Raw genomic sequence first — 25,875 nt, 5'->3', positions numbered from 1 at the left:
GGAGAACCCTGCTGGTGGCTGGTGGGTATGAAACAAAGACCTGTAGATTGGTGAATACCCTTCTCTTCAACTCTTGAGCAAATAGATGGCTACAGATTACGACTTACGAATAGACGATTCCCTACATCCACTGTCGCATCGCTCCTCTCATGCAGATGAAACGTTTGACGAAGAACGGATTGATATTTCCAAATGGTTGCATTACCCACATGTGCATGCACTTGAACCCGACTGTTTCAATTTCAATTTTATTTAGGATTATGAACGGCGCCGGCCGTTGGGCTTTATATGGGTCTATAGTCTAAATGCCTTTCGCTCCTGGATTCCACTATCCAACGCCAGCCTCCTCTTTACGCCGAATAAACAAAGATTACCATCGAATCCAGGGCCGATAGCCAAGGCGCCAGGAACAAGTCGCTGAGATACAGCAGCTCTCTGGGTGTTTTGCTATGTATCGAGATGTATACATATCGAATATCCGAATCGCTTACGCGGGCTCAAAGGTGCGGGTAGGAGCCAACGCGTTCTTCGGCGGCTTGGCCTTTTCCTCATCGGATCCCGACGTCTCCTCGTCATCACCAGAATAGGCGTACTTGCTCCTGGCACGGATGCGGGCTCCGTAGACCCAGAAGAGGAAGGGAATCGCACAGCACGCGAGACCGAGGAAGGCGAGGAGGGACGAGGCCCACTGGTCGCCGAGGCGGTCATACATTTGCTCGGTGAAGAGGACGACGGCGGCGCCCCAGAAGGAGCGGATGCAGGTCTTTGCGGCGAGGGCGGAGGCGGCTTGGTGCTGGTAGGAGTCGACGAGGTAGTTGTTTGCCGAGTTGTACAAGAAGATGAAGCCGAAGCCGACGGGGAAGCCGCCGAACGCGGGGCCGGCCCAGTGGAGATCTGCGTAGGAGGTCCAGGCGAAGATGAAGAGGCCGATGGGGATGAACCAGCAGCTGAGCATCATGGGGATGAGGCGGGCCTCGGCGGGCGGGTGGCCGTTGTGCTTCGCGACGAGGGTGAGGTAGTGCTTGTTCACCCAAGGGGAACAGGCGGCCGACAAGAGAACGCCGACGGCGAGGGGGATAAACATGAGACCCGTGGAGGAGGCGGAGTAGCCCTTGCGCTTCTGGTAGATGATGGGGAAGGCGACGAAGAACATGTAGAGCAGGCCGTAGAGGACGGACATGTAGATGGAGATGAGGAAGACGATGAGCTCGCCAAAGAGGAGCTGGAAGGGCCGGATGAGGAAGATTCCCAGGCGCTCGCTGAAGGGACGCATGTCGATGTCCTGCTCCGTGACGTGGGTCGCGTCGCCGGTCTCCTTGCGCATTTTCGCGGCGCGGCGGGCGAGGATCGTGGGCGCGTAGGTCTCGGGGACGGTGAAGGAGATGAGGACCCAGACGACGAAGGCCATGATGAGCTGGATCCAGTACAGCCAGCGCCAGCCTGCCGCGTCGGAGAGGAAGCCTCCGACCAAGGGACCGATGGCGGGGCCGATGAAGGGCGCGGCGGAGAAGGCTGCCATCGGGACGCCGCGCTCCTCGTTGCGCCAGAGGTCTGCGAGGGTGCCGCCCACGAGGGTCATGGGCGCGGAGAAAGCAATGCCGTCGATGGCGCGGCAGACGAGTAAGGTGGCGAGGTTCTTGGCGACGGCGCAGGGGATGATGAAGATTACGGCGAGGAGGAGGGTGGACGCGTAAATCACCTGGCGGCCGTAGATTTCGGAAAGGGGCGCGAAGGCCATGGGACCGATGCCGAAGCCGATGACGAAGACGGTAATGGAGACGAGGGCGGCTTCCTCTGAGACGTGGAACTCTGCTGCGACACCCTCGATGTCGGCCGTAATTACGGAGGAGCAGAAGGCGACGACGAAGCAGGTCAGGGCGACGACCATTGTGCAGTACCACTTGTATGCCTTGCTCCAGTTCTTTGGGTTCTGGGGGTCGTTGGGGACGAAGGTGACGAGCTTGTAGTCTCCTCGGCCCGCGGGCGCTGCTGAGCCGTCGGCTGGGATCTCGCCATTGTGGGTTTCTACGCGGTACTCGTCGAGGTTTGCGTTGGGGGAGAGGGTGCGGTAGGGGAGGTTTACGTCCAGCTCTGGGTCGATTTCCTCCTTCGTCTTTACGGGGTGGAGGACGTTTGAGGCGATGGAGGAGCGGCGGTTCGGGCGGGCGGTGCCGGAGGGAGTGCGGGTGTGGGCGGATACCGGGGCGTATTGGGGTGCTGGTGCGGCGCCGTCTGAGTCTGAGGAGGAGCCTGGCGGTAGGGTGTGTGATGATGTTCTTGATGGCTGATCCATCTTTGCGGTTTGGGTGTGTTTGCTTTGGTTGATGTGGTTTGTCTTCAGGGGGTCCCTGGTGGGAAAGGGGGGTCTTGGGAGGGAAGTCTGAAGAGTTGAGGGCTATGGTGTATGGCCCGGTTTGAACACACGATAATCAAGGAATAGTAAGATACCCTCCTCGGATGAAAGGGGGGGCATCACCCTGACTTTATACTCGGCCTCATCTTGGGGAGAAGAGCCACACACGAAGGGAACTGAGTCACTGTTGGTGTGAGATGAACAAGGTGCCTTGCATCGGGAAAGATACGCACGCCCCTCCCCTGCACTCCATTGAATGGGTAAACAACCTGAGAGTAAGGGAACCGGTCGCAATTCGGGCTATGGCTTGGGAATGGGATACTTCGGCGGCGGCATTCGGGGTGGTGCCCCACTTATCTGGATGGACGGAGACCCGCTTTTCCCGTCCGAATCGCCCAACCCGGTTTATCGTCGTGTTCCATTGTTCTCCCTCCTACCCCCTTGTTTACTCTCAAAATTTGCAGTAGAGTCGAGTCTAGACGCAGCGATAACAGCATGGTCCGTGAGTCGTTCATGTGAGGGTCCTTTTGCTCTTTCTGAGTGTAATATACCTACACGCGTCGAGTTTTCGTGGACCACTTTCTCTGATTTTCTTTCCGCCGGGATGTTCCCCACCGCGGAAAGGCGAAGGGGCGTGTGTCAAAAATTGCGAGAACGGAGGGGTGACATTCCAAGCTGCCTAGAGAAAAAGAAACATGTGAGAGGTACGAGATAACGTGCTGCCCGTTCGCGCCGCCCTAGCAGATGCAATGGCAAGCTCCCTGCAGCTTTGGGTTTGGCGGCTCTGGTCGAAGAAGGTAGTGGACGGCCATCACGGGGAGGCGAGAGCCAAGAAGTCGGGTTTGGAGTGGGGGGCAGAGTAACAAAGTAACAGTTTGTGTGGCCAGCGCGAATAGAGCCTCTTCAAAATGTCGGCGGCGCGTTTGACACGAGCGCCGACTGTTGCTTTTTTGGCTTTGCTCTACGGAGGGCGGTACTGGTTCTAGGCGCGCGTGCAGGGGGCTTCTCTGACCTTTCATACTGTAAAGACTGAAGAGACTGAATCAGATTCTGAGGCTATCCCAGGATTGGACTAGAGCGAGAATGCTGGTCTGGTCTGGTCGACAGGCCGTGTTTGGAAAAAGCTTCATTTGAGGTTGGAAGAACACGCAGCGGGAACGGATCCAGCAAATCGTCATCGCAACTTCATCCGTAATTCTCATGGGGAAATGTCCACGGCGACCCCGGACTCAGCAGCTTTTGAGGGAAAAATAAATGCTATTCCAAGTTTGAGATCTCAGTCAGCCAAAACGAAACCCTCAATACGCTTCTCGTTCTTGTGAAAAGTACACACTTCTTCGCGGCTCTGCCCGGCGACGCAAAAATGCAAAAGCAGGACGGGTCTGGGAATAAGAGGGAATGACTTTTGGGCGGCACTAGAGCGTCTTGGCCTCTGGATGACAGGGGTAGCCCCAGTCCGACGTCCGCGATTGTGTGGCCTTCCCAGGGCTGAGGAACAGGGGGGAGAAATCTCGGGACGAGCTCGGGGTGTCGTCATACTAAATCAAACTTGAGGCGATCCATACCAAATTTTTCATCTCTGGATTTTTTTCGAGCCATAGCCGAGGACTTGTCAACAATTGAGCCTCAGAATCGTTGATACTTCTATCTGCGAAGCGATTCTCTTGTCTACTCCCCTTCTGGAGACGCCTGCTCACGATCTCTCTCCGTCTGAGCCTCGAATAGCTTCATTCATCCTTCTTTGTCGGTATTCAGAAGTCAAGAACCACGGGCTTTCGAAGCCTGGGATACAGCTAATTGTATCGGTTGACAAGTTGGTATTTACCGAAGTACCTTGCGAATTTACGATTCCAGAGCCGAGCTGGGCGCCTTTCGTCCGGGATGCACGGACCGCGTGGATACCCGGCGGGCTTGAAAGTGGGCCCTCCGGCCGGACACACAGTCAGTCACGCAGATGGCTTCCCGAGATTTCGTTGCTATGGAACTTGCCGTTGGGAGTGGCAGCTTCTTGACGAGTTGATCAGCTTGCCGCAAAACCCACACCTTTTTTCTTTGAAATTCTTTCTATGTGCCTCTAAAGTCTTGATGATTGGGGTCTCGTCAAGGGTAACCAGCCAAGGTACATACTTCAGCTGGGGATGCTCCTCTCCAGCCAACATGAACGACGCCGGTGAGGCTTCGAAGCACGATACCTTCAACGTAGCAACCAAGCAAGGACTTCAGCAAGTGGGTACCGCTGCAAAAAGGTTTTCTCGAATTCCAAGGATCTCAAGACTCTTAGTGCATGCATTTGATTACGCTTGCAAGATTGTGCTTATTCCCGCCGGACCCAAGTGGGGGGCCATGGGCAGGAACTCACTCCCTGATACCTTACTCACCACAGGCTTGCGTCCGCGGCGTTATCAGCGAGAAGCCCAAGTCACCTCGGTGTTTGGGCGTATCACCATCTCACTGATAGGCGACTAGGAAGTTCCGAAGTCGTGCTGCTACAGCCTACGGTGTACAGCTGAATTGTTCCCACATGGCGGTGGCCCCGATTCTCCTCCTAGATGTAAAACCCACGAGGCGAGCCAAGAGGTTAATAAGAGGGCCCAGCGGGCGTCTCTCGAGCAATTCGAGACCTTTTCAACTGGGCGACAGTCTGACAGATGCCACCGATGTCGCAGAGATCAACAAGTGGTGATACAAGAAGAGGCTCCAGAGGCTCCAACGGTTCCAGAACTGACTGCAGGTGGATAAGGGGATACTGCAGTCTGCAGTGTACCTGTCAAGGGTGGGGGTTGGGAGCCCGCGATGACAGAGCATCTTACGATTCTCCAAGGGGTGCTTCTCCCTGAACGCAGACCTGCGAGATGAGCCCGGAATGGTGGGAGTGGGAGTAGGGGCAAGCTAAGGTTTCATTCTAAAAGAGCCTCTTTCTCGTGGCAAGATGGGCTACGGTGTGGATGGCACGAGGTGCTAACATTTCTTTGGAGATCCTGAGACCTTGACCATTGACGTGGGTTGCCATTTTGGCAATTGCTGCCTGACGGACTAGCACCCGGTATCGTGGATTTTATCCCATGATCACCTACCTTACTCATGTGTACGGCTACTAACCCTCGAAGGTAGGTAAATAAAGGTGTAAACAAACGGGTATTAACGAACCGTTGAACCATAACCAGCGCTATCGCATACCTTGAGCTCACGAGGTAAAGACTTCAAAAATAGTGGGTCCCGTTTCGAAAAAAGTCGGAGCTCGCGCCTACGGTTCCCGCGCCCCCATCCGCCCCGGCACACCTCGTGGTCGGCGTTTCCAACCCTCTAGCCCCCGTCCCTAAAGCCGCCAAGCCTTTAAGGAAAAGATTCCTTCCTGTGATCGTCACTAGACCCTAATGTAACGTAGACGGAGTGACGCATTTTGAGCCTTGGCTTTTCGATTATCTACTCTTTGGGCTCTTTGAGAGATAGCCCCGGTCTATCGGCCACTCGGGTCCCAAGCTCAAGCAGTCAGATCTTGGCTGCCTACCCGTTACCGCTGCCGTTGCCGGTGTCAGAGACAACCAAAGATACACACACAGACCTCGCGGGGCTTTTACTCTCCGCGAGTAGACCGGCCGGTGTGATAGTCCATCTGACATGCAGCCAAGCAGAACCTGTCAATCTCTCTGCCCTCGCCTCCATCTCCGCCGACTGCTCACGACCTCCGACCGCGAACGTAGACCTCCTTGTCATTTCCACGATCCGGAACGGCCAAGCTCCGCTCATCGCGAGGTGGAAGATTGTCGATTTTGGTGGTCGATGATGGCGCTTTGGAAGTCTCCGAATGGAGTGTAGCACCAGTGCAAGGATCCACTAAGCTTACCAGCTTCATCACGAGTTTTGCGATTCTTGAAAGTATTCTGTGACTGACCATAGCATAAACCCGCGGTCGGTGTCTTGGCAAGACCTATAAACCGGGGGGATTCGTCTTGAGACTTCGACAGTATCACCACATGGACCAGCCTGTCACTGAATCCGTCTGTCTGCATCGTTCATGAATTCTCATTATCTTGATGGAAACACTCAATCACTCCAAACTCCAGTGGTATAGTGCTGTTACCCCCGCTACCCACCCCGGCGTCTCCTAATCATTAAGCAATGTTCCCTTATGCACACATGAGAGTATCTACAAACGCAGCTGCAAACAGCTTGGCGAAGCTCCTACGCACTAGCGATTGTTGCTGTCAGCCTGCTGTCGCCAGATGTGCGTGTCGCCCAGGCTCATTGAGCTGTCTGAGGCGGCCGAGGCCGTGTTCTCGGGAGCATTTGGAGTCTCCGTATCCGGGCCGCTCTCTTCGTCGTCGTCCGTGTTATTGTGGACTGGCGGCGGATCCTGGTAGATCCACGGCTCTTCTAGACTGCGGAGAGTTAATGAACAGGAACGAATCGACATGGTTCAACATGGTTCAACATACCGAGAGGTCAAGCTTGGATTCGCAAAGGTCAAGCCCTTTTCTTTGTCCTCATCAATGGTGCTCCCGCGCCTGAGCAAACCTTGCGAGGGTCGCGGCCCCTCAAAGTCTTCGTCAAGTACAGCCGCATCCTCAGGGTCAATCTCAATGCGGATGCTGCGCAGAGATATGTATCGCGTAAGCGGCTCGAAACGACGTTTAAAGTAGAAGCTGTACCAGACCGTAAATGCAATCAGAGGTAAGACAGCAATAGACTGGACAAAGGCAAGCGACAGTGCCATGATACTGGAAAGTATCACCTGCGACACGAACAGACCAAGAATAACGCGGTAACTGATGATTCTCCAGGCGCCGCCGGTCGCATGCTGAGGCTGGTCCATTGCGTAGAGCAGTTGGTATTTGTAAGTGAAGTAGCCAAGAATGAAGTAAAAGAGGCCGACGGTCAGAATGAGCCAGCCGAATCCCAATGTGCTGTACAACAGGCACAGCATGAAAATGAGCATTGCCGTCGGTAGGTAGAATCCGTAGCTGAACACAGTTGGCTGCATGATTTCGGCAAAGTCCCTGGGGGTCTTGGCGCCCATCCGGTAGATCGGGTAGAGGAAGACGCTGCCGACTTGAAGCAGCCTAAAGGGGAAGAGGCCAATACCTTGAAGCATGATGAAGTTGGTGTAGAATATTCCGAGGTCCTGGATCTGCCCGGCAATTTGTCGCGTCAGGGTAGCAGGACTTTTCCAGATATCCTGGATCTGACGAACCAAGTTGGCAACGGTGAAAGCTGCGTTGGAAGTGGCAAAGACAACAAAGATGTTGAAGAAGGTGAAGAAGAAGTTTTTGGAAATGATGGAGAGCTCCACGTCACCCTTGGAGATCATACCTTGCTCGTACGAGAGGTATTCGTAGAGATATGGCACGGCAACGTTCAGCAACGAAACGAGAAGCGTTGGCAAGCCGGTTTCGATCAAGGCACGTAGTGTTGGATATTGGTCGAAAAATCCAACAATGCCAGGGAACCACGTCTGGAAGTTGCGAACGCTTAGCAGACTAGCAATAGACGCAACGATTGTCAACCACAGCACGGAGAGGACGGCGACAAATATCGTAATGATCCATGAACGGAGGCGACGAATCCCACGAGGTGCGTACGTGTTGGGCCACATTACATCAGAAGGAGCGGGTGCGGGCTTCGTAAGAAGCTGTCCCGGTCGAGGGTCGATGCGGGCCTGGATTGCCATCTGACAAGCGGCGATCGAGTCCATCGTGACGAAGGCCAGATCGGCCGGGGTGAAGTTCTTCTTTCTCGCCTCGCGGATTCTGTCGTCGAGGCGTCGCAGCTTCTCCTCGTAGTAGTCAAGGGCGTCTATCTTGCGACTCTGAAGTTTGAGCAAGCCATACCATAATCTCACTTTGGGGCGCGGTCTCTCGACGAGTTCGGGGTTGATGTTTTCGTGCCCTAGTAATCCACCATTCTCTCCAGCCTCCTCGTCGACTTCGTCTTCTCGAGGCTCCAAGACTGAGGGCTCGGCCTGGGGGTCGCGGAGGCGCTGGACTGACTTGGGGAGCGCTGCCTGTTTTCCGAGATACACGCTCCAAGTCTCTTCAAGCTGAGCCAAAGCCTGCGCTCTTTGAGCAATGAGCGAGTCGAGCTCCCGCCAGTCGCAGCACAGATTGACATGCTCGACCTCGCCAATTTCTAGCTTTTCGATGAGTTTCTTGATTTTCCCTTCGTCGCGTAGATTTCGAGGAATGCCAGTAAGGCGGAATGTTCTGTCGGTGATTGTTGACTGTGTGCCGAGGTACTCTTGACGAACATGAATGACTCTAAAGGTCGCCTTGTTTAGGACGTAGAGGGTCAAGCCCGTGAAGAAGTAGCCAAACGCCAGCCATGCCCAGATGTAGCTCTTTGCCATGTTGAAACTCTCGTCGTCGCCGTCCGGAGCATCCCAGACCGAGTTTTCGTCGTGTGAATAAACTCCCAGAGCGCGAGTCTCCATCGCGATAGAGGCCGTAGGAGTTTTACTAGGTTTTGGTTTCGTTGGAGGGAAAGTCTCAGGTCCGAGCGCAGCATTGATGGGTAGCATCACGGTATAGGCGAAGAAGGCCAGTATAGCCAGAATGCGGATAGCCATTTTGAAGAAGGCAAGAAACTGTTCCCGTCAGATAAGTATGCCCAGTCACGAGTGGTATCTTCGGACTTACGACAAAGGCATCGAGACCGGCAGAGGCGAGGACTTGCTCCTCAGTAACGCGATAAAGTCCCGGAATCCACCCAAAGAAGGTATCCGGCAGTGCGGGCAAACCGATTTTGGGGTCCAGTCTGCGCTTGCGCGCGGCGTACAGGGTCGGCCATCGTGGGCGCAAGAAGCAGAAGGTGGTGAATGCTGTGAGGCCAAGAACCAGGGACAAACCGAGTTGGACCCAAACGTCACGATCGCTCGGTTTGATGGCCTCTGGCGGTTTGTCTTCAAACACCAAATATTCCATCTTGCGTGAAGCAGGTCTCCCCGATTCGGATGCGACTGATGGAGCTATTGAGTCGCGAGTCGTTGGGTAGAAATTGGTGATGTGTTGGAGAGACTCCAAATCGTGAGGTACGGTAGTGGGTTGAAACAGGTGCTGGGAGCTCCAGGCCCGAGGGAGGTCTCCACTTTCATCCGAACCTGTGACGTGATGATGCGTCGGGTGATTGTGGTTCTGGTGGTATTAGATAAGCAACGCCACAGTTTTAATGAGGTGGCTGGGATGAACCAGCGCTCCAGCCACACGAGGGATCGAAGGGCGCGAGTGCGCACGCTGTGCCTGCATTCTTCTGCATCAAAATGCACAAAAAGGCCCCTCAAGAGTACGGGGTGTTCCGGCAGCCCTATAAGGCTTTCCTTTTGCTATCCGGTCATGGTCCCAATTGTTCAATGAGAAGAAGAGTACGCAAGGTTGCGGCCGGCACATTGCAGATGCCGAATGAGAGGCCCTACGGCACAGCTTACTTTTTCGGCAAGCCACTTGACCTTAGATTTGATACGCGGTGCTTCAAGATACTCACCCTTTACTGTTCCTTTATCTGCAGGACAATTAGTGACGGCCAAGACGGACGGCTGCTCGGCTGCTCCCTCAAAAGTTTTGGCGATCATCGGCCCCACTGCCGTGGGGTGGGACCTAGGTAGACCGACGCTCTCCCGGCTTATTTCGGCCCTTCCACTCTGTTCACCACCGCTGATCCGAGGGAGATACTTACCTCCATTCTTGCAGGGGAAGAATTCAGAGCTCATGAAGTGAAGCTGCAGGGCTTACACAGCCACGCGGCGCTCTGTCTAGCTAGTTCTGATGCCCGGTGCTGCAGGCGAGCTGCATTTCGAACGAGCACGCCGAAAAGCTTCACCGTGAGACAGCACAGCCTCAACGAAGAAGCCGTTTGGCGGAGTTTTCCATGCTATCTCTGTTCCACGGGCAGAGTATTTGGCAGCAATTACCAAGTGCTCGGACGACCAAAAGTTGAGATGGATGGGAATTTCCGCCTCAAAATTCCACAGGTTTCAATGCGTTCCTGGTGAAAGTGCCATCTGGGCAAGCCGCGCACTGACAAGTAATGTTTGCAGTGTGCCCATCACAGACATCGGAACCATGTTCCAGCTTCGTGCATCGTGCATCGTGCATTCATACCGATTATTGGGAAGGCGGTGCATCGCGGTGTTGTACCTCTTCCTCGATTCTTTGAATGACAGTGTGGTCATCTGCAGTCGGCGACAAAGAGCTAGATCATCGGGCGCCAGTGGCTGCAGAGACTTGGCGTCTGCAGCGCGCCTTGAGTAACACCGTTTGCAGTACAGAGTTCAGAGAGGCATGGCGCCCATGGACGCAGACGATGACAACTGATGCGCCCGTCTACACATGGCCAGATATGGCTTCTGCAGAGAACAAGTCTGGATTTGGCGCATGTACCTACAAATGCTGCGGACATACTCCGTCGGAAGGGTGTTGAAGTTGAAAACAACGACATGAGAAACGGGAGCAAAGAGCAGGCAGCAAAGGGAATAAAACGTCTTGCTTCAGTTGAGACTCGGGCGAAACAGTCTGCAGGGCCACTCGAGTGCCAAGGTGCGGCCCGGCCGGGGGCGAGTGCAGCGCGGGTGGCTCTGATGCAAAGACGGTCGAAGAACCATCTCATTGTTTGATTGTTCTTGTTCTGGCTGGCCGCCGTTCTTTTTTATAACCGAAACTTCAGCAAACTTCATCGAAGCAAGGGGAGCGGCGGCCATTGCCTTTGTTATCGACGGGTCTGGATTGGTTCTCCTAGTGTCACTTTTCTCTCTTGTCAAAGTCTCAGTCTCGATGTTCCTTGTATTTGGGTCTGTAAGCGGGCATCCGTACCTTAATCGAAGTGACAAACTGCGTCCGGCGACATTTGGAGACGTTCCCAAGGTTCCTTAATACGACCGGTCCCTGCCGCCGTGGTTATTAGCGCTCGTCTTCCCGCCCCTTCCCCTCCATTTACCCAGTTCCCGCCCTCCCTTTTCCCCAGTCCAGTCCCGTCCATTCCCGTCCAGACTCCAGGCTTCAAGCCCACCGCTGCACCGCATACCCTCCCGAGTCGCTCTTTCCCGACGCTGTGGAATTGGGATCAGCCCTTGCCTTCCCATCCAATTGGACTGCACCTTCCTCCAAACCGACCTGCATTGGATGCACCTGCCTCCACGGCTTTTGTCGGCCCACAACCGGTACAAAGTACATCGAGAAAAAAAAGGAAGGAAGGAGAGGAAAAAAAAAAGAGGGAAACCACTTCCCCGGTCGTTCCACTCCTCCCGGATTCGCCAATCGACCACGAAAATTTCGGCAATTTCCAATCTTTTCTGCCCCATTTCACGAACCCCTCCATGCCCCTCTCTCCTCCACAAACTGCCCGCCGACATCGACGACGATCTCCGAGAGCAATTGAGAAACAGGGACATGCTCGACACACTCAAGATGAGCGAGACCCAATTGACCTTTGGTCGGACCGACGACTACATCTTCATCTCCAAGCCCAAGAAGGGCATCGCTTATGTTGAGGCCCGTTTTAAGGATGGCAAAGGTGTACGTTCTGCCCCGCAATGCTCATTTTCACGAGCTTTTCCCCCCAAATTTTGTCGGACAGTTGCTTACAATGAGAACAGCTTGCGCACACAGACAAGGGATGCCAACTGGTATGTTCAGTTCTCTGATATGAACCTCATTGATCCCATTTTCCGTCATCTAACGTGCCTCAGCTTCTCTCCAAGCTTGAAAGAGAATGGAGCGCACCCAAACTCAAGGATGACACTGTCATCTCACTTGAGGCTGACCTCTTGAAGGAGCCAGTTTGTAAGTTTCTTCATTCTCTTTTGGGATCGCACTGCTTACCATCAGCATAGTCCACAAGGAGATTCCAAGCGACATGTTCCACTCTCTTCGTGTGGTTGAGTTCCAAGGCCTGGATCCATCTACTCGTGTCGTCTCTATCCGCGACGTTGCCATCAAAGTCAACCTCTACGGATGCACTCCAGAGTCACCCTCTGAGTCGGATGATGAGCTGGTGGACATTCTTCCAAGCGCCACTAAAGTCGATGGCATTTGGGAACTGTAAGAATACCTCTCTCGACTATAACGTGCATATTACTGACCTTCTGGCTCTCTAGATGCTGAATCTGATCACTTACTGGCTTGGTTACTGATTAAGCTACTTCATCTGAAATCAGCGAAAGAGACGCAAATACTGAGGCCGTTTCCCGTTAACTTGGACCTGGCACTTTAGTCGATCTCTCCCGGCGACATTCCGTAATGCCGTGCTTCTCACAGGGGGGACCTCCGAGGTCCGGAAAAGCGCTCGGCCGAGAACGCCGAACACCCCATCATCAGCTACCATTGTGGGCGATGTTGAGAGCATCGACTGACATCGCGAACCCGATGACGTCGAGCCACGAGTCTGCATGGCCTATTTATGTGCATCACAGACGCTCATTCTAGCAGCCTTAACAATCTAAGGGCGCGACACGCTGTCTCGGCCAGGGCCACACACAGCATGATCGACATGCTCGACCGCAATCTCTGGCATTGGCTCTACATCATATCGACGGCATCACGACGGCATGCATTGGAGCATTGCGATGAAACTCCAATGCATGAAGCAGCAAAGGCCGACGGAAGATGAGATTCGGCAATAGGCTTTCCATCAGCTCTGATGCCATACTGCTCCCGCTGATGATGTCGTTGTCGAAATAGACATCATCGATGACTTGGATTTACACCAGCCTTGTCACGACTGTTGCTGCCAACATCAAGAGAGATGGGTGCTCCGAGCGAGACCGACGGCGAGGTCCATCAGCTTGGGTGCAGAATGAAATATACCGTCATCAACGACAGTGTATATTTGCTGACCAAGATCTAAGACCTCTTGGGCATGACGAGAAATGTAGAAGATCGATTAGACTTCCTACGGCCTTTCGACATTTAATGGGCATATGATAAACTCAGGAAGTGATGGCTGTAATCGATAGCAGTAGATGAATAAAAGGAGGAATTTCCGATCCCGGAATCTCAATACTCGCCTTGCCATCTTCCAACTAATAAACCCCGCATTGTGATCAATCTTCCTCGAGCAGTCCCTTGGGGGCGAAAGCTTTAGACTCAGGGTCTGTCTCGTCGCATTCATCCAGGGTTACTGCCCAGCCGAGACTTTTGTCTCGGCCAAGCATCCAAAATGCAGTGTCCAGAAATGCCCTACCGTGCTAGCGACTTCAGCCGCCGCGTGCCGTCCCTCACCGGTACATGATCAATCACCATATTGGTTTGCTTGCATGAGGGGTCCAGACCACTCATGGCCTGAGCTTCACCGAGCGACTCGAATGAGGTGCTTCTTACTTGTCGTTCGGTGGCTTGCGTATGTCAGTCGGTAAAGTTCCTAGCGAGTTCCCCCGCACTTGATCTAGACGCCAAGCTGAAAGCTCTAGGAACTCTGGCTTCTATTTTGTCTTGGAAAATGGCCCGAAAGCGGCATCGATCAGTAACGGGCGGGAATGGGCGGGCTGCAGCTATCGTCGACACATGCCTACCGTCGAGAGATCGTCAAACAGCAAATTACGATATGTCCTCAGCTCTTCGTGAAAGCCCTTCTGAAAGTTCGATTCACGCACATGCCATCGGAGATGCCTGATTAGCCAACAGGATCGGGATCACTTCCTGTAGTGAGATTTGTGCATCAATGACTTTTGTAAGTTTCGAAGCAGTCATGTGCATTCGGGAAGCTCATGCAGTACCGTAGAGACTGTCAAAGAACATGAGGAGAGCTTCTCGTGAAGCTCTCGAGATCTGCGGTATTGGGCCAATCGCAGTGTCCCTTCGAGCTCCCGAATGTCTCATTCGCGACAGACTTGCCCATTCCCAGCGTTCACAGGTCACAGCTATCAGCCGGCGCTAGGCAAGCCTCAAAATAACATCCAGAAGCGGGATACTCCATCCGAGATTCGAATGCGCTTCTCTCAATGTCCATGGAGATGGGCCAGATCCCTGATTGCAACATCTCGGTTTCTGCCCAACAGAACATCAGGAATTGACTCCTCATCAGCTCTGTCTCGCTCGCTTCAGCTTTCAGGTAGCCACGGGGACCTCGTTCAGCTGGAAGCCATCGAACGAAAGCGTGCATAGGAGCGCTTGCAACAACAAACTCCAAGGAGAGGGAATCCGACGGCGAAAAGCCATCTCGCGTTGTGGTTTGGGCTTTGGAAAATTCGCATAAATTGCAAGAAGAAGAACAACACACAAGGTCTTTTTCCATCACATCACAAACTATAAGATGTTCAGTCTCATCCTACGAATCCTCTCACTTCCTCTCATCCCATTCAGAAGATATCTACCTCCCTCTCCACCATCCCCACTGCCCCAACCCAAGAAACCACTTCCTCCGAAGGACAGCAACAATTCCCCTTCCGCTTCTTCTTCTTCCTCTTCCAGTTCTACTACTGCCCCGCTGGTCAAATCCACCGCCATGTACGTCTATCTCGGAAAGCTCGACTGGAAGCCTTACGGCCTGGACGAGACCTTTGTCATCACCTTGCCCAACGGTCCCGCCCGCGCCGGTGACCCTGCCTACCTCTTCTCGCAGTGGACCAAGGACGCCCGCGGCGCGCAGAAGGCCAACTGGTTTCTCAACCTCGTTGTTGACAAGGTCTCCAAGACGGCAAGCGGCGATGATGTCTTCACGCTCAAGAACTCGCACTACTACTCCTGGGAGATCACTACCCAGAAGGTCTACGGCGAGCTCAAGGTCACCATGTCGAACCCCAATAAGGACAAGAGCACCATGACTTTCAACCGTATCTGGAAGTCTGAGTCCCAGACCCCCTCCGGCTCCCTGCGCATCTGGACTGGCAAGATCAACTGGCCCAACTATGCTACTAACGAGATGGCTACCTTCATCGTCCCTGAGGGCTTCGGCAAGGATAAGCCCGTTTTGGCCGTCTGGCAGTGGACCAAGAATGGCGAAGGAAAGCCGAAGAACCCCAACGTCCACGTCGCCAAGCAAACTATCCTTTCTAGCCCCGAGAAGACTGTCAAGTTTGAGTACAACTCCTTCTATCATGTGACTTGCACTTGGCAGCAGAGCACCGAGAGACTTGCTGTCCACATGAAGGGAAGTGGAATCGAGAGCAATGTTAGCCAAGAGATTGGTGATTTCGCTCTTGCTGTTCACCTGGACCGTCACTCTCAGTTAGTATACTCTTTTCCCTTGATGTGGATATAGCTGACCATCCAAAACAGCGACTTCAGCCCCCCTGAGTCCAGTCCCGACAAGTCCGAGGTAGAGCTCCGACTTCCTCAGACTCAGCCGTCTCTGCCTCGCATCCTAGCGCCGTTGCCTTTCCCGCGCGGACTAGTCAGCACCTTGACTCACGCTCAGGCTTTCATCGACCAAGCTGGCTATCTTGCCAAGTACGCCGAGGATGTATGCATTCATTGGTCTAGTCATTTTCTCATACATTGTATGCTAACATTTAGCAGCGTTTCAAGGCTCTCGATAGCGATCTCCACGCCCGCGACAGCCAACTCGCTGCTGCCGAGGCCCAGATCCGGGAGCTCATCAAGGGCAGAGACATCTTGAACAGCGACGACAAGGTGCAGAAGGCAAAGATCGCTACCCTTGAAGACCTTCTGAAACGGGCCCACGATGATGTCAATCAGCTGGAGGCCAGGGTGACCAAGCTTCAGGATGACATTAAGGAAGGCCACAAGCACGATATTGAGGACCACCAGGAACTCGACAGCTTGAGGGATGCCAGGCTGAAGCTGAAGAGAGAGCTGGAACAGGCTCTGCCCGCCCTTTCAGCTGCAAAGGCTCGCGTCACAGCCCTCACCGAGGAGGTAGCGAAGCTGAAGGCCGAAAGAGATTCCGCTCTGGCTCAGCTTCTCGTCCAGAAGAACCTCAACAAGACTCTCACGGACGAGGTTGACGAGCTCAAGAAGGCCAACAAGAAGCTCACTGAAGATTTGGAACCCCTGCAAACGAAGAATAGAGCCCTTCAAAACGAAGTCAATCAAAACGCCGAAAACTGGGACACGTATGGCAAAGAGCTGAACGACATGCGGGTTCAAAGAGATAATATCGCCCACAAGGTCGTGGTGTGGGAGGACAAGACTTACAATGCCGTGGTGATGAAGAATGCATACTGGAGGGTTCTGAACAACCACGGGTTCCTTGGTGAGGTAGAGCAACCGGCGCTCAGGAAGATTGAAGAGCATAAGATTGTTTGATTTGCCCCGAGACATTCTTACTTAACCCCTTTCTTTTATTTGTCTCATCTTTACACTAGTAATCCTTACAGAATTAATCAACAGATTGGACTGCGCAGAAGTATTTCTTAAGAGGATGAGAGAAACAGATAATGCATTCGACGAACCTCCTTATTGTGATCTTTTGTCACGTAACAGGGATAGTAGCCGCATCTCACGGAATGCTTGTTACGTACTATATTAGGTATGTATTATATATATCTTATATACAGACCTTTCTCTTTGATTTATTTTTATTCAAATAGTTGAACTACTTAATCATAATCCGTATGCCTATGAATATGTACCATAACTCGTGACATCTTTCTCATGTCCTTTGGCATCAAGTGCAGCGCAAGGAAAATACGGTTTCATTATAATACGGCTAGTCTAGATATCTAGAAGTCGAGCTGGCTTTTAGGGTACAGAGCCGACAATATCTGACACTGCTTGAGAGAACTATGGACACGATCAAGCTGCAGGGCCTGGAATACCGCCTTCCTCCAAACCACGATTTCTTCCAAGTTTTGAGCTTGATAATCAATGCACTTTCCAAATTTTGGCGGCAAAGTCGGAATACTCTGAGCACCTCTATAGATAAAAACATCATATTTCGATGGCAGCTTGGACGGCGATGTCGATATGCTGGCATATTCTTTAGAGCCCTTCGACCTGATTCCTCAACACTGGGGCATAAGGCGCGCTGCAATGTTACACAGCATTAGTACAATGTTACCGCGTATCATGCCCCACCCCCTCAAGGAACCTCTAGTAATTCATTTCTGAAACTGAGCGAGGCAGGCTATACATACGCACCGTGCTCGTCGTGTTACCATGAACAGATAGGCGTCTTCCTTTGTTCAGAAGATGTGTACTCCACTAAAATTCATCGACTCGATTGCGTCTCGTCTTCGAACATAAGATCGTATCTTCTTCTGACACTTTCCCTACTTCCGGGGATGTGAACTGCAGCCGTTGCACGTAAGGAGACTACGTCCACAGAATAGATTCCTGTACCAGAACACCTTGGCACGAGCAGGACGACTCACTTCCTGCCAACATGCAGCACAAGATGATTGCCAAGGCAACTATAGAGCACAAAAACGACAGAAGCTGCGGAAGTCATCTCTGGGGGAAAGGTTCAGTTGGAATTAAACTACGAAACCAACATATTCCAGTACAGCACCACCATTCAATCCCAACCACCAAAACCCCTCGACATAACATCATTATGTACTTGTGTGTATGTATAACTCTTAAATCTCCTTGACAAACCCAACCTCAACAACCCTATCCATCGCCAACCTCAGATTCGCAATCTTGGCCCGAGTATTATCCCGAATCCACAAGAAAGTACCCAAAGTGAAGCGCCGGAGAATACTCGTCCCTGTCCGGATATGCATCTGCCCCTTACCGACGATATACAGCACCTTGTGCGAATAAGCACGATCCAGCTTCGCCAGCTCCGCCGCAACTTTCTCGTCCCGAAGCTCCACAGGGCCTTCCGTGTCCTCCCACGAGGCGTCCGTCGTCGTCTCTCCGCATGCGGTAGCCGCCTTACTCGCCGCCTGCTGGACGACAAATTTGCGCACCTGCTCGTAAATCAACGCGCCCAGATCGGGACTGACGACTTCATCCATGAAACCGTGGCGGACGACGAGGCGATAGCAGCCCGCCAGATTTGCGAACCGCGAGATGTGGTAGCGCTCTGAATCAGGAACAGTGGGAACCTCGACGGGGTGAAGATGGAAGAATACCGCCACGTCGGGGAGCGCGCCAAGCTTGGAGGCAAAGTGCGTGAAAACGCTTGGCGTCTGTACGCCCGTCTTGTCGAAGAAGATACCGAAACCGCTGACAGGGGAAAGCACATCGCCGCCCCAGCGCTGCGTGAGCGCAAGCATGCCCTCCTTGTTCTTGGTGACGAGGGTGCTGGGCTGGAAGCGGTCCTCGGCCTCGGCGCGCCACTGGTTCTCCTTGCCGAAGCGCCAGAGGAGGAACATGCCGGCCATGAGGGCGGAGATGAGAAGCGTGAACCACGCGCCATCGGGGACCTTGTTGAGCGCCGAGGAGAGGTAGAGGCCGTCGAGGGTGGCGAACATGAGGGCCGGGAGGGCAATGAGCCAGACGGGCAGGCGCCAGACGAGGATGGCGACGAGGGTGACCATGAGGGTGTCGAAGAAGGTGACGAAGATGACGCAGACGCCGTAGGCGTGACCCAAACTGGTTGTGTTGTTGTAGACTGCCGTGACGAGGATCGTGCCGAGCATGAGGAGCCAGTTGAGCAGGGGCACGTAGACCTGGCCGTGGAAGGTGGAGGAGGTGTGGACGACCTTCATCTGGGGGCAATAGGAGAGCTTCATGATCTGGCTGGAAAGCTGGAAGGTCGCCGTGATGATGGCTTGCGAGGCGACGATGGCGGCGAGCACGGCGAGGATCAAGCTCGGGTAGAGCATGCCGGGGGGCACGGTGTTGAAGAAGGGGTTGGTGTACTTCTCCGGCATGAGGGCGAGATGGGCGGCCTGTCCGCTGTAGGCGAGGATCAGGCAGGGGTATGTCCAGAGCAGCCAGCTCATCTGCACAGCGCGCATACTGAAGGCACCGAGATCGGCGAAGAGGGCTTCGACACCGGTGAAGCAGAGGAGAACGCCGCCGAGCATCCTCCATCCCTCCGTCTTCTTTTCCATGAAAAAGTGGATCGCGTAGTAGGGGCTGAACGCCTTGAGGACGGTGTAGTCATACTTGACGAGGTTGTAGATGCCAAAAGCGCCGTTGAAGCCCAGCCAGATGATGACGATGGGCGCAAAGGTGGTGGCGAGCTTGGTGGTGCCGAGGGGTTGGATCAGGAAGAGCAGGACGAGGATGCCGCAGGTCGTGCCGACGATAGTGGAGGTGCTGATGTCGGGCTTGACGACGGACAGACCCTGGATGGCGCCGAGAACGGACTGCGCGGGGGTGAGGATACCGTCAGCGATAACCATGGAGACGGCGAGGACGCCAATGGTCTTGAGGAAGCCTCGTGTGAATTTGGACTTTTCAATGGCCGAGCGGATGCCACGAGTGACGGGGCGGACGTCTTGGGTGTTGTGGCGTTCGATGCGTACTGTTGCCTCTTCGCGGGGATCAAAGTTTGTGATGTTGGCCTTGGTGATGTTAGAGCACGTACGCGTAGAAAGAAGGAAGCATCAGTATTTGAGGCTGATTCGACTTACAAATCGGGTCAAGAGTGAGTAGCACGAAAAAGTACCACCCTCGCCCTCGTTATCGGCGTGTAAGACGATGAAGACATATTTAACCGTGACCATGAGAGTGAGGGACCAGATGATGAGAGACAGAACCTGAATGAGGTCGTTCTTAGTTGGAAGATCAGTGAAGGTGGACGAGTAGACGTAGAGAGGACTAAACCGTTGTTAACAAAACAAAGAACTCCCGCATATGTTCCTTGATATGGACTCACCTGGTTCCAATGTCGCCGTAGATGACGCCAATAGACTGGTACGCAAGCCTGCCGAACCCGTCAGCACATAAGCCCCCTCAAACCCTTACAGAGGGAGCGCGTCACGGCCAAACAACATACCACATCAACGTCGTGCCAGTAAAAACCTGCTTCTTCCTCCCGTCATCGCGACGCCAATCATCGCCACCATCATCAGCCTCGGCATTCGATTCCCTGGTAATAGCGCGCGAGAGGCGGTTCGAAGCGACGCGGTTCAGGTCGCGGCTCGAGTAGATACCGCCGGCGATGCCAGAGCTGGAGCCTCCATCAGGACCTGGGCGCGGGAACGTAGACCACTCGTCGACGGTCGAACCGGACTTGTGCTTCTCGAGCTTGTCTTCGATTGTGATTCTAGGAGCGCTCGGGGTTGTTGGGGTGCCTTGGGCGTCCATGCCAGGCTGGAATTCTATTTCAGGGGGTGGAAAGGTTGAGAAATGGGGAAGGGGAGGAAAAGAGAAGGCGCCGGCGTAAAGCACAGCGAGTGAGAGATGAGACCTAACAAAATAGCAGGATCTTGAGGGCAGAGAATATCTAGCAATGTGGTAAAAAGGGGACTTCACAAGAACCAATACACGGTAAGATCTTGCGGTTGAAGATTGAAAGGGCGGGATGCGACTTCTTTAAGTCCCGGGAATTTGGAATGACAGGGTCTTGATGTTTCTGGGTTGCCCTACCCTAATCTCAGGATGAAATCTTTGTCTCAAAAGACAAAAGACAAAGACGGCAAAGTTGGATGGAGGAAGGGGAGAGAGTGGGGGTGCCATGAGGGATCTTGGTTCATCTTGCCCATCTCGGGGACCCTCGAAGAGAGTTACAGAGAGACAGGCCAGCATGGCGGTCAAGGCTAGCCCGGCTAGTGTAACGGGAATTTCGATGCATCCTTGATGAAGCGGCCCTAGTACCGACGAGGCCTCTACTTTTTGTCAATTAGCCCCGGAGAGCAAAAGCCACCGGGCCCATATTAGCATCGAGGAACGACTGGGCGGTCGACAACGACGGCCATCCCCGGGGGTGGCATTCCAGGAACCCAGCCCACTTGTCCCCCTTCCCACCTTCTTGACGTTACCCACCTCGGGGCCTACTTGTGAGATCCCATGTGGCATGTGGCGTGCAGGTTTCCCATCTGCACATATGCACGGGCTTATCTGTAAACAGACGGGGATGCCCCTCCCCCTTTGGGTGCTTATGAGAAAGAGTTTGATGACAGAAACAAGACTGTCACAAGCTTTCTTCGATAATGGGGGTTGGCCCTTCGGAAGCGGAGCGGCTATGACTAGGTGCTCTTCCTTCGGCTCTGGGGTTGGATGGGCTCGTGTAGTGGACTTCAGGCGAAGTGCGGCAAGGTGTGCCGGGTGGGAGGAAGGCCGGATGATGCAGGTGAGGGAACGAGCGCCCGCTGCTAGGTATGTATGTGCCGGCATGCTGTAAGTAGGCTGTATCCATTAAGTGGTGATGATGAACGTTTTTTCTGCGAGACTGCTTGCGAGTAGGTAGACTGAGTGGAGGGGCCGGTTGGCAGGGGTAGCTTGCGTAAAGGTAGGGGTAGAGGCGGCTCTCCTCCAGTCAGAGATGGTGGGAGAGCACGTAGTACCTAGAGTCTTTGACTCTTTTGAGGCTAAGAATGCGGTGTTCGCGGGACCCGTTACCATAGTTGAGTTGGTGGTGTCAATTTGCACACGGCCATTGAGGCAGCTCCGGCGGCTTTGGACAGCCAAAGGATGAGGCTCGAAACTTTTGGCTTTCCATGGCAGAAAACGGGCCACACTCGCCAGAATGATGACGGCGTCTCTGTCCCTCTCGCGCGCAAAGCTTGTTGAAGGTGGGATGCCGCTGGCCATGTTGTCTCTTGCTAAGAGTCTCTAGCGCATTTTCAGCTCTCGACTTCTACACCCTCTCGCGATGCTAGGTATGTCTGAGTTGTTGGTTTTCTCTGCCAGTCTGACCTGATGTTGCCGCACGTGCCAGTGATCCAATATGCTGCCAAGCCCTGACTACAGCGCGTCTGTGAGAGCAGTCACCAAGGTGGGATGGATCCTTGGCCCTTTACTTTTTCCCTCCGAACAACTAGAGCCAACTTGCCAAGGCGGCGCCCAAAAGAGCCAAGCTGCGGGCGTAGGGGAAATTGATGTTGACGATGTGGTCCGTGGATGGATGGGGGGCATCCAGGGAAGTGAATACCCAAAGAAGGATGGGATCTGTCAGACTGTGGCCGGGCTCTGCTCTTCAACTTTGAAGCAGCAACATAATGCCTCACCATGTCCACAGTCCAACTCTGGCCACTTTACGCCGGATGCCGGTCTTTGCCGTACCTAGGTAAATGGTCCGGGCTGTGTAGACTGTAGGGCATGACTAGACGGTGATGGGCAGAATGACAAACCCCGGGAGGTTGGATGGACTCTTAGCTTTAGAGTGAAAGAGAGAAGAGAGACGGGGCAAAACAGAATGGAGGGAAGATGGGCGTCGGGAGGCAGCCCGAGCTAAGATGCTGGGTTCTAACATAGTAGCATGTACTCCGTGTGTACCTATCCATAGTAAGAGTTGAATGCAGACAAAGAAGGGGCAGGGGAGGATGCAAGCGACACGCCCGTAGCTACCCCTGCCATCCCCGGAGGGTTTCTGCGGGGACATGCAAAACAAGTGGATCCTCTCGAGAATAAAGTGGACCGAATGTTCGGAGGCAAGAACGGGTATCTGGACCCACCCGGCCGTGTTTGGTTTGTTTAGAGCTGCTAAGCTTCTGCTAGCGCCCGCCAAGCGTGCCGCATCCATTTCCTTAACAATTTCCAAGAGGTCGGCTATCCGCCCTAAGAAAAGGCGACTTTGGTCATGACAATCTCATCTAACTGAAAAAAAAAAGCCTCATATTTGAGTCTCTCCGTCAAACTTTTTGGCGTGAGGGAATTTTTGGGCAAACATGGTCCCATTGGACCGCCAAGACATTGCTCACTTTTGTTTGCCAAGACTTTTCGTCTCTCCTCCCACTCTTTGGAGTCTCTGGCCTGTTCACTGCGTATGTGTACGAAGCACACGGCTAGTTGTTTTGCATAGCCACGCGGGATACTCGATACAGCTGTCGTGCCCGTCACTTTCCAGCTTTCTTTTGCCTTCCCGTCCCATTAACAGACTGGTCAACAGACGATCAACAGAGCTGACTTGCCCATGTTGATGACAACTGACAGATCCAATCCAGTTTACGCCCGCGTGTCGCGCCTGGCACGGACTCTGACGATGCTGGTAAGATTGCATCGCATGCCTGACCGTCCCAGACTGTTGGAATCAAGCCAGGGTGAACATTGGTCTGTGACACCCGTGATGCCAGGAACCGAGAGATGCTTACTCTCGGTTGATCTCTCTTCTCTCCGTGACCTAGCTAGGGCAATGTCCGATGTTACACGGGACTCGCGAACCACAGCCTGTCGCATCTGTCAACCCAAAACTCAATCTTTCTTCGGGACTGACTATCAGAGTAGTCCGTCAAGTCCCAAGTAGCTTGCATCGCATGGCGCCGACACCATGGTACACCGCCCAAGCCAAACAGGCGTGACAAGATGCGCATCATTCCTACGCGAGGTCCGGTAGTCCGTACATCTGGGTCCAATCAATGCTCTATTTCATTTCTGTCGCTTTTTGTGCTTTTAACTGATTTACTCCACTCCCATCAAGCCCTTCCCGAAACATATGTGCGCCACAGAAACTATGCCACTCTAGACAAGTGCTGGCGACGATAATGTCGTATCATAGACATGACTGAGCCTTCCAACGTCCTCTTCCCAAGAAGAGCACCCTAATCCATCTGATCAACAGTCTGCGCAGACCCATTCGTCTTGGCCTCCCCCACAACCGCCGTGCCGTCCGCCTCGCTGACGACAAAGTTCCATCCGAACTCGTCCTTGAGCTTGCCGAGCTGGATAGCCTGCAGCGTCGACAGAAGCTTCAGGCAGATATCGCCCGCCTCCTCCTGGCTCTCGGGGATGAACGTCACCGTCTCCTCCCCAGCCTTGGCGCTGCTGACGCGCTCCTGCGAGCTGCCAGCGAGGGACTGAGGGGAAGAGGCGTCGACACGCCGCGTGATGGAGCGGATAGGCACCAGGGCTGCTGCCGTGCCGGCGGCCATGACCTCGGTGAAGGTGGGGAGTTCGCTGTACTTGATCTGTTGTGCATTTTGGATTAGCATAGTTCCTTGAACTTTCCAAGGTGGTATGATAGATGCTCAAAACTCACCACTCGCTTCTCAACCGCCCAGCCGAAGCTACGGCCAATATCCTGGATGCTGGCGCTCGTCACGCTGTCAATAACGCACTTGGAATCCGGCACGACAAGCGTAATCTTGTCGCCCTCCTTCTTGGCACCAATGAAACCACTTGTGCTAAACTCGTCAATCTCCTCGTGCTTGACACTGTCGAGATGCAGCGTAATTCCGTATCCCTCGCTCCTCGCGCGGTCACTGAAGCGCAGCACGGGCGCGTAGTTTCCGCCCACCTTGGCGTGTCCGGTACCATTCGGCGCAGCACGGTCAAAGTCGTCGAGAATCAGCGCGTTTACAGGGTGGCTGCCGTGGTAGACGCCCGTGGGGATGACAAACACGGCGAAAATGTACTCCTCGGGCGGGCTGAGGCCCAGCTGGGCGGAGGAGCCGTAGAGCTGGGGGCGGATGTACATGGCGGCGCCGGTCTCGTGGGGCGGGACGTAGCCTGCGTTGAGGGAGACGGCGGCCTTGACGGCGGCGATGAAGAGGTCTTCGGGGACGCGGGGCATGGAGGCGACGTCGGCGGAGTGCTGGAGGCGTTTCGCGTTCTTGTCGGCGCGGAAGATGTTGATTTGCTTGTCACCCGGGGCGCGGAAGGCCTTGAGGCCTTCGTAGGCTTGTTGGCCGTAGTTGAGGGCGGGCGCCATGCCGTGGATGCGCATGAAGGGGTCGGCGACGAACTTGAGGGGCGTCCATTTTCCGGTCGTGACGGAGTAGGTGGACTCGATGTGGCCGTTGACTGTAGTTGACGACGTTAGTTTGTGGTTGCTTAACGAAGACGAGCATTGCAAGAGAGGTGGGGTTGAAGGAGGGGCAGTGTTGGGAGGAAGCTCTCACCTTCGCGGATCTTGAAGCCGACGTTGGACCAGTCAATGGTGTTGACCGGAGGGGGCGGGAAGGCAGCCATTGTGAGTGTCGTGTGTGGTTGAAACGAGGATCGTGGGTTCGCGCAACGTTGATTCTGTTTGTGTTCGGGGCTCGCGGAGGGGTGGATGGCGGGGTGACTCTTAAGTCAATTGGATTTGACAATTCGATGTGGTTCGATGCTGACGAAAACTGATATCCACTATGGATCTCACGTAATAGCCTCCGTAAAGCTGGTTTCAATACAATTCAATGGAAGATTGATCGTGGAGTGGGAAATTGGGTCAGGAGTCATAATTTCGTGATTTGCTTGGGCAGAGTTCAAACTTTTGGAGGGGCGCCGATCTCGGGACTGCGGGGTGACCGCATCCGCCGTGCGTCTGCCCCTTTTGGTGTGCCGTGATTGGCTCATTGCTTACTGAGATGGCGGGGCGCCCCCTGGCGTAGCCTCCGTCTGCCGGAGGGCCGCATCTGCCAGACGCGAGGGGCCGACAGGATGGTGGTAGCAAATATTTGACAGCTCGATGGTAGGTAGACTATTCGTGATTAAGTAGGATCCATTGACTTGATGTGATGTCATTCTTGTAGTCTCGCACACGCGACAGCTGCAGGATGGACGGTCGAGGGCACGTGTAGATCAGATGAACTCTGCCGGCGTTGAGGGGAATGTCTTGGGGTTTCTGTTTTGGTGTCCAAGTATAGTGCATGCATG

At 54.0% G+C, this 25,875-nt stretch overlaps 6 protein-coding genes across 6 annotated transcripts; 2 read left to right on the top strand and 4 right to left on the bottom strand.

Moving 5' to 3' along the window:
- Positions 1-487: 487 nt before the first annotated feature.
- On the bottom strand, positions 488-2,293 carry CABS01_02487 (major facilitator superfamily transporter; the record flags this gene model as incomplete). Its single annotated transcript, XM_060535865.1, has 1 exon — positions 488-2,293. The coding sequence occupies one exon, from the start codon at positions 2,291-2,293 to the stop codon at positions 488-490; it is 1,806 nt and encodes a 601-aa protein (XP_060396170.1).
- A 4,249-nt stretch (positions 2,294-6,542) lies between these two features.
- Positions 6,543-9,270, bottom strand: CABS01_02486 (uncharacterized protein; the record flags this gene model as incomplete). Its single annotated transcript, XM_060535864.1, has 3 exons — positions 6,543-6,732; positions 6,790-8,933; positions 8,986-9,270. 3 exons carry the CDS (start codon positions 9,268-9,270, stop codon positions 6,543-6,545), a joined length of 2,619 nt encoding a protein of 872 aa, XP_060396169.1.
- Positions 9,271-11,727: 2,457 nt separating this feature from the next.
- On the top strand, positions 11,728-12,441 carry CABS01_02485 (thyroid receptor-interacting protein 13; the record flags this gene model as incomplete). The annotated part of the gene is made up of 5 exons (XM_060535863.1): positions 11,728-11,853; positions 11,934-11,963; positions 12,027-12,120; positions 12,171-12,378; positions 12,435-12,441. The coding sequence occupies 5 exons, from the start codon at positions 11,728-11,730 to the stop codon at positions 12,439-12,441; spliced, it is 465 nt and encodes a 154-aa protein (XP_060396168.1).
- Positions 12,442-14,587: 2,146 nt separating this feature from the next.
- Positions 14,588-16,542, top strand: CABS01_02484 (uncharacterized protein; the record flags this gene model as incomplete). Its single annotated transcript, XM_060535862.1, has 3 exons — positions 14,588-15,501; positions 15,553-15,736; positions 15,793-16,542. The coding sequence occupies 3 exons, from the start codon at positions 14,588-14,590 to the stop codon at positions 16,540-16,542; spliced, it is 1,848 nt and encodes a 615-aa protein (XP_060396167.1).
- Positions 16,543-17,816: 1,274 nt separating this feature from the next.
- On the bottom strand, positions 17,817-20,607 carry CABS01_02483 (potassium uptake protein; the record flags this gene model as incomplete). The annotated part of the gene is made up of 4 exons (XM_060535861.1): positions 17,817-19,700; positions 19,770-19,956; positions 20,015-20,062; positions 20,135-20,607. Coding segments are annotated over 4 exons (2,592 nt in total), but the record flags the coding sequence as incomplete, so codon positions are not given.
- A 3,230-nt stretch (positions 20,608-23,837) lies between these two features.
- CABS01_02482 (branched-chain amino acid aminotransferase) lies at positions 23,838-25,305 on the bottom strand (the record flags this gene model as incomplete). The annotated part of the gene is made up of 3 exons (XM_060535860.1): positions 23,838-24,203; positions 24,275-25,038; positions 25,137-25,305. Coding segments are annotated over 3 exons (1,299 nt in total), but the record flags the coding sequence as incomplete, so codon positions are not given.
- Between the last annotated feature and the right edge of the window lie 570 nt (positions 25,306-25,875).

Source organism: Colletotrichum abscissum (assembly GCF_030869225.1).
Source record: "Colletotrichum abscissum strain IMI 504890 chromosome Unknown Scaffold_4.1, whole genome shotgun sequence".
NCBI lineage: Eukaryota > Fungi > Ascomycota > Sordariomycetes > Glomerellales > Glomerellaceae > Colletotrichum > Colletotrichum abscissum.
Note: the sequence above shows the minus strand (reverse complement) of the source record. Positions and strands in the feature narration are given on the sequence as shown.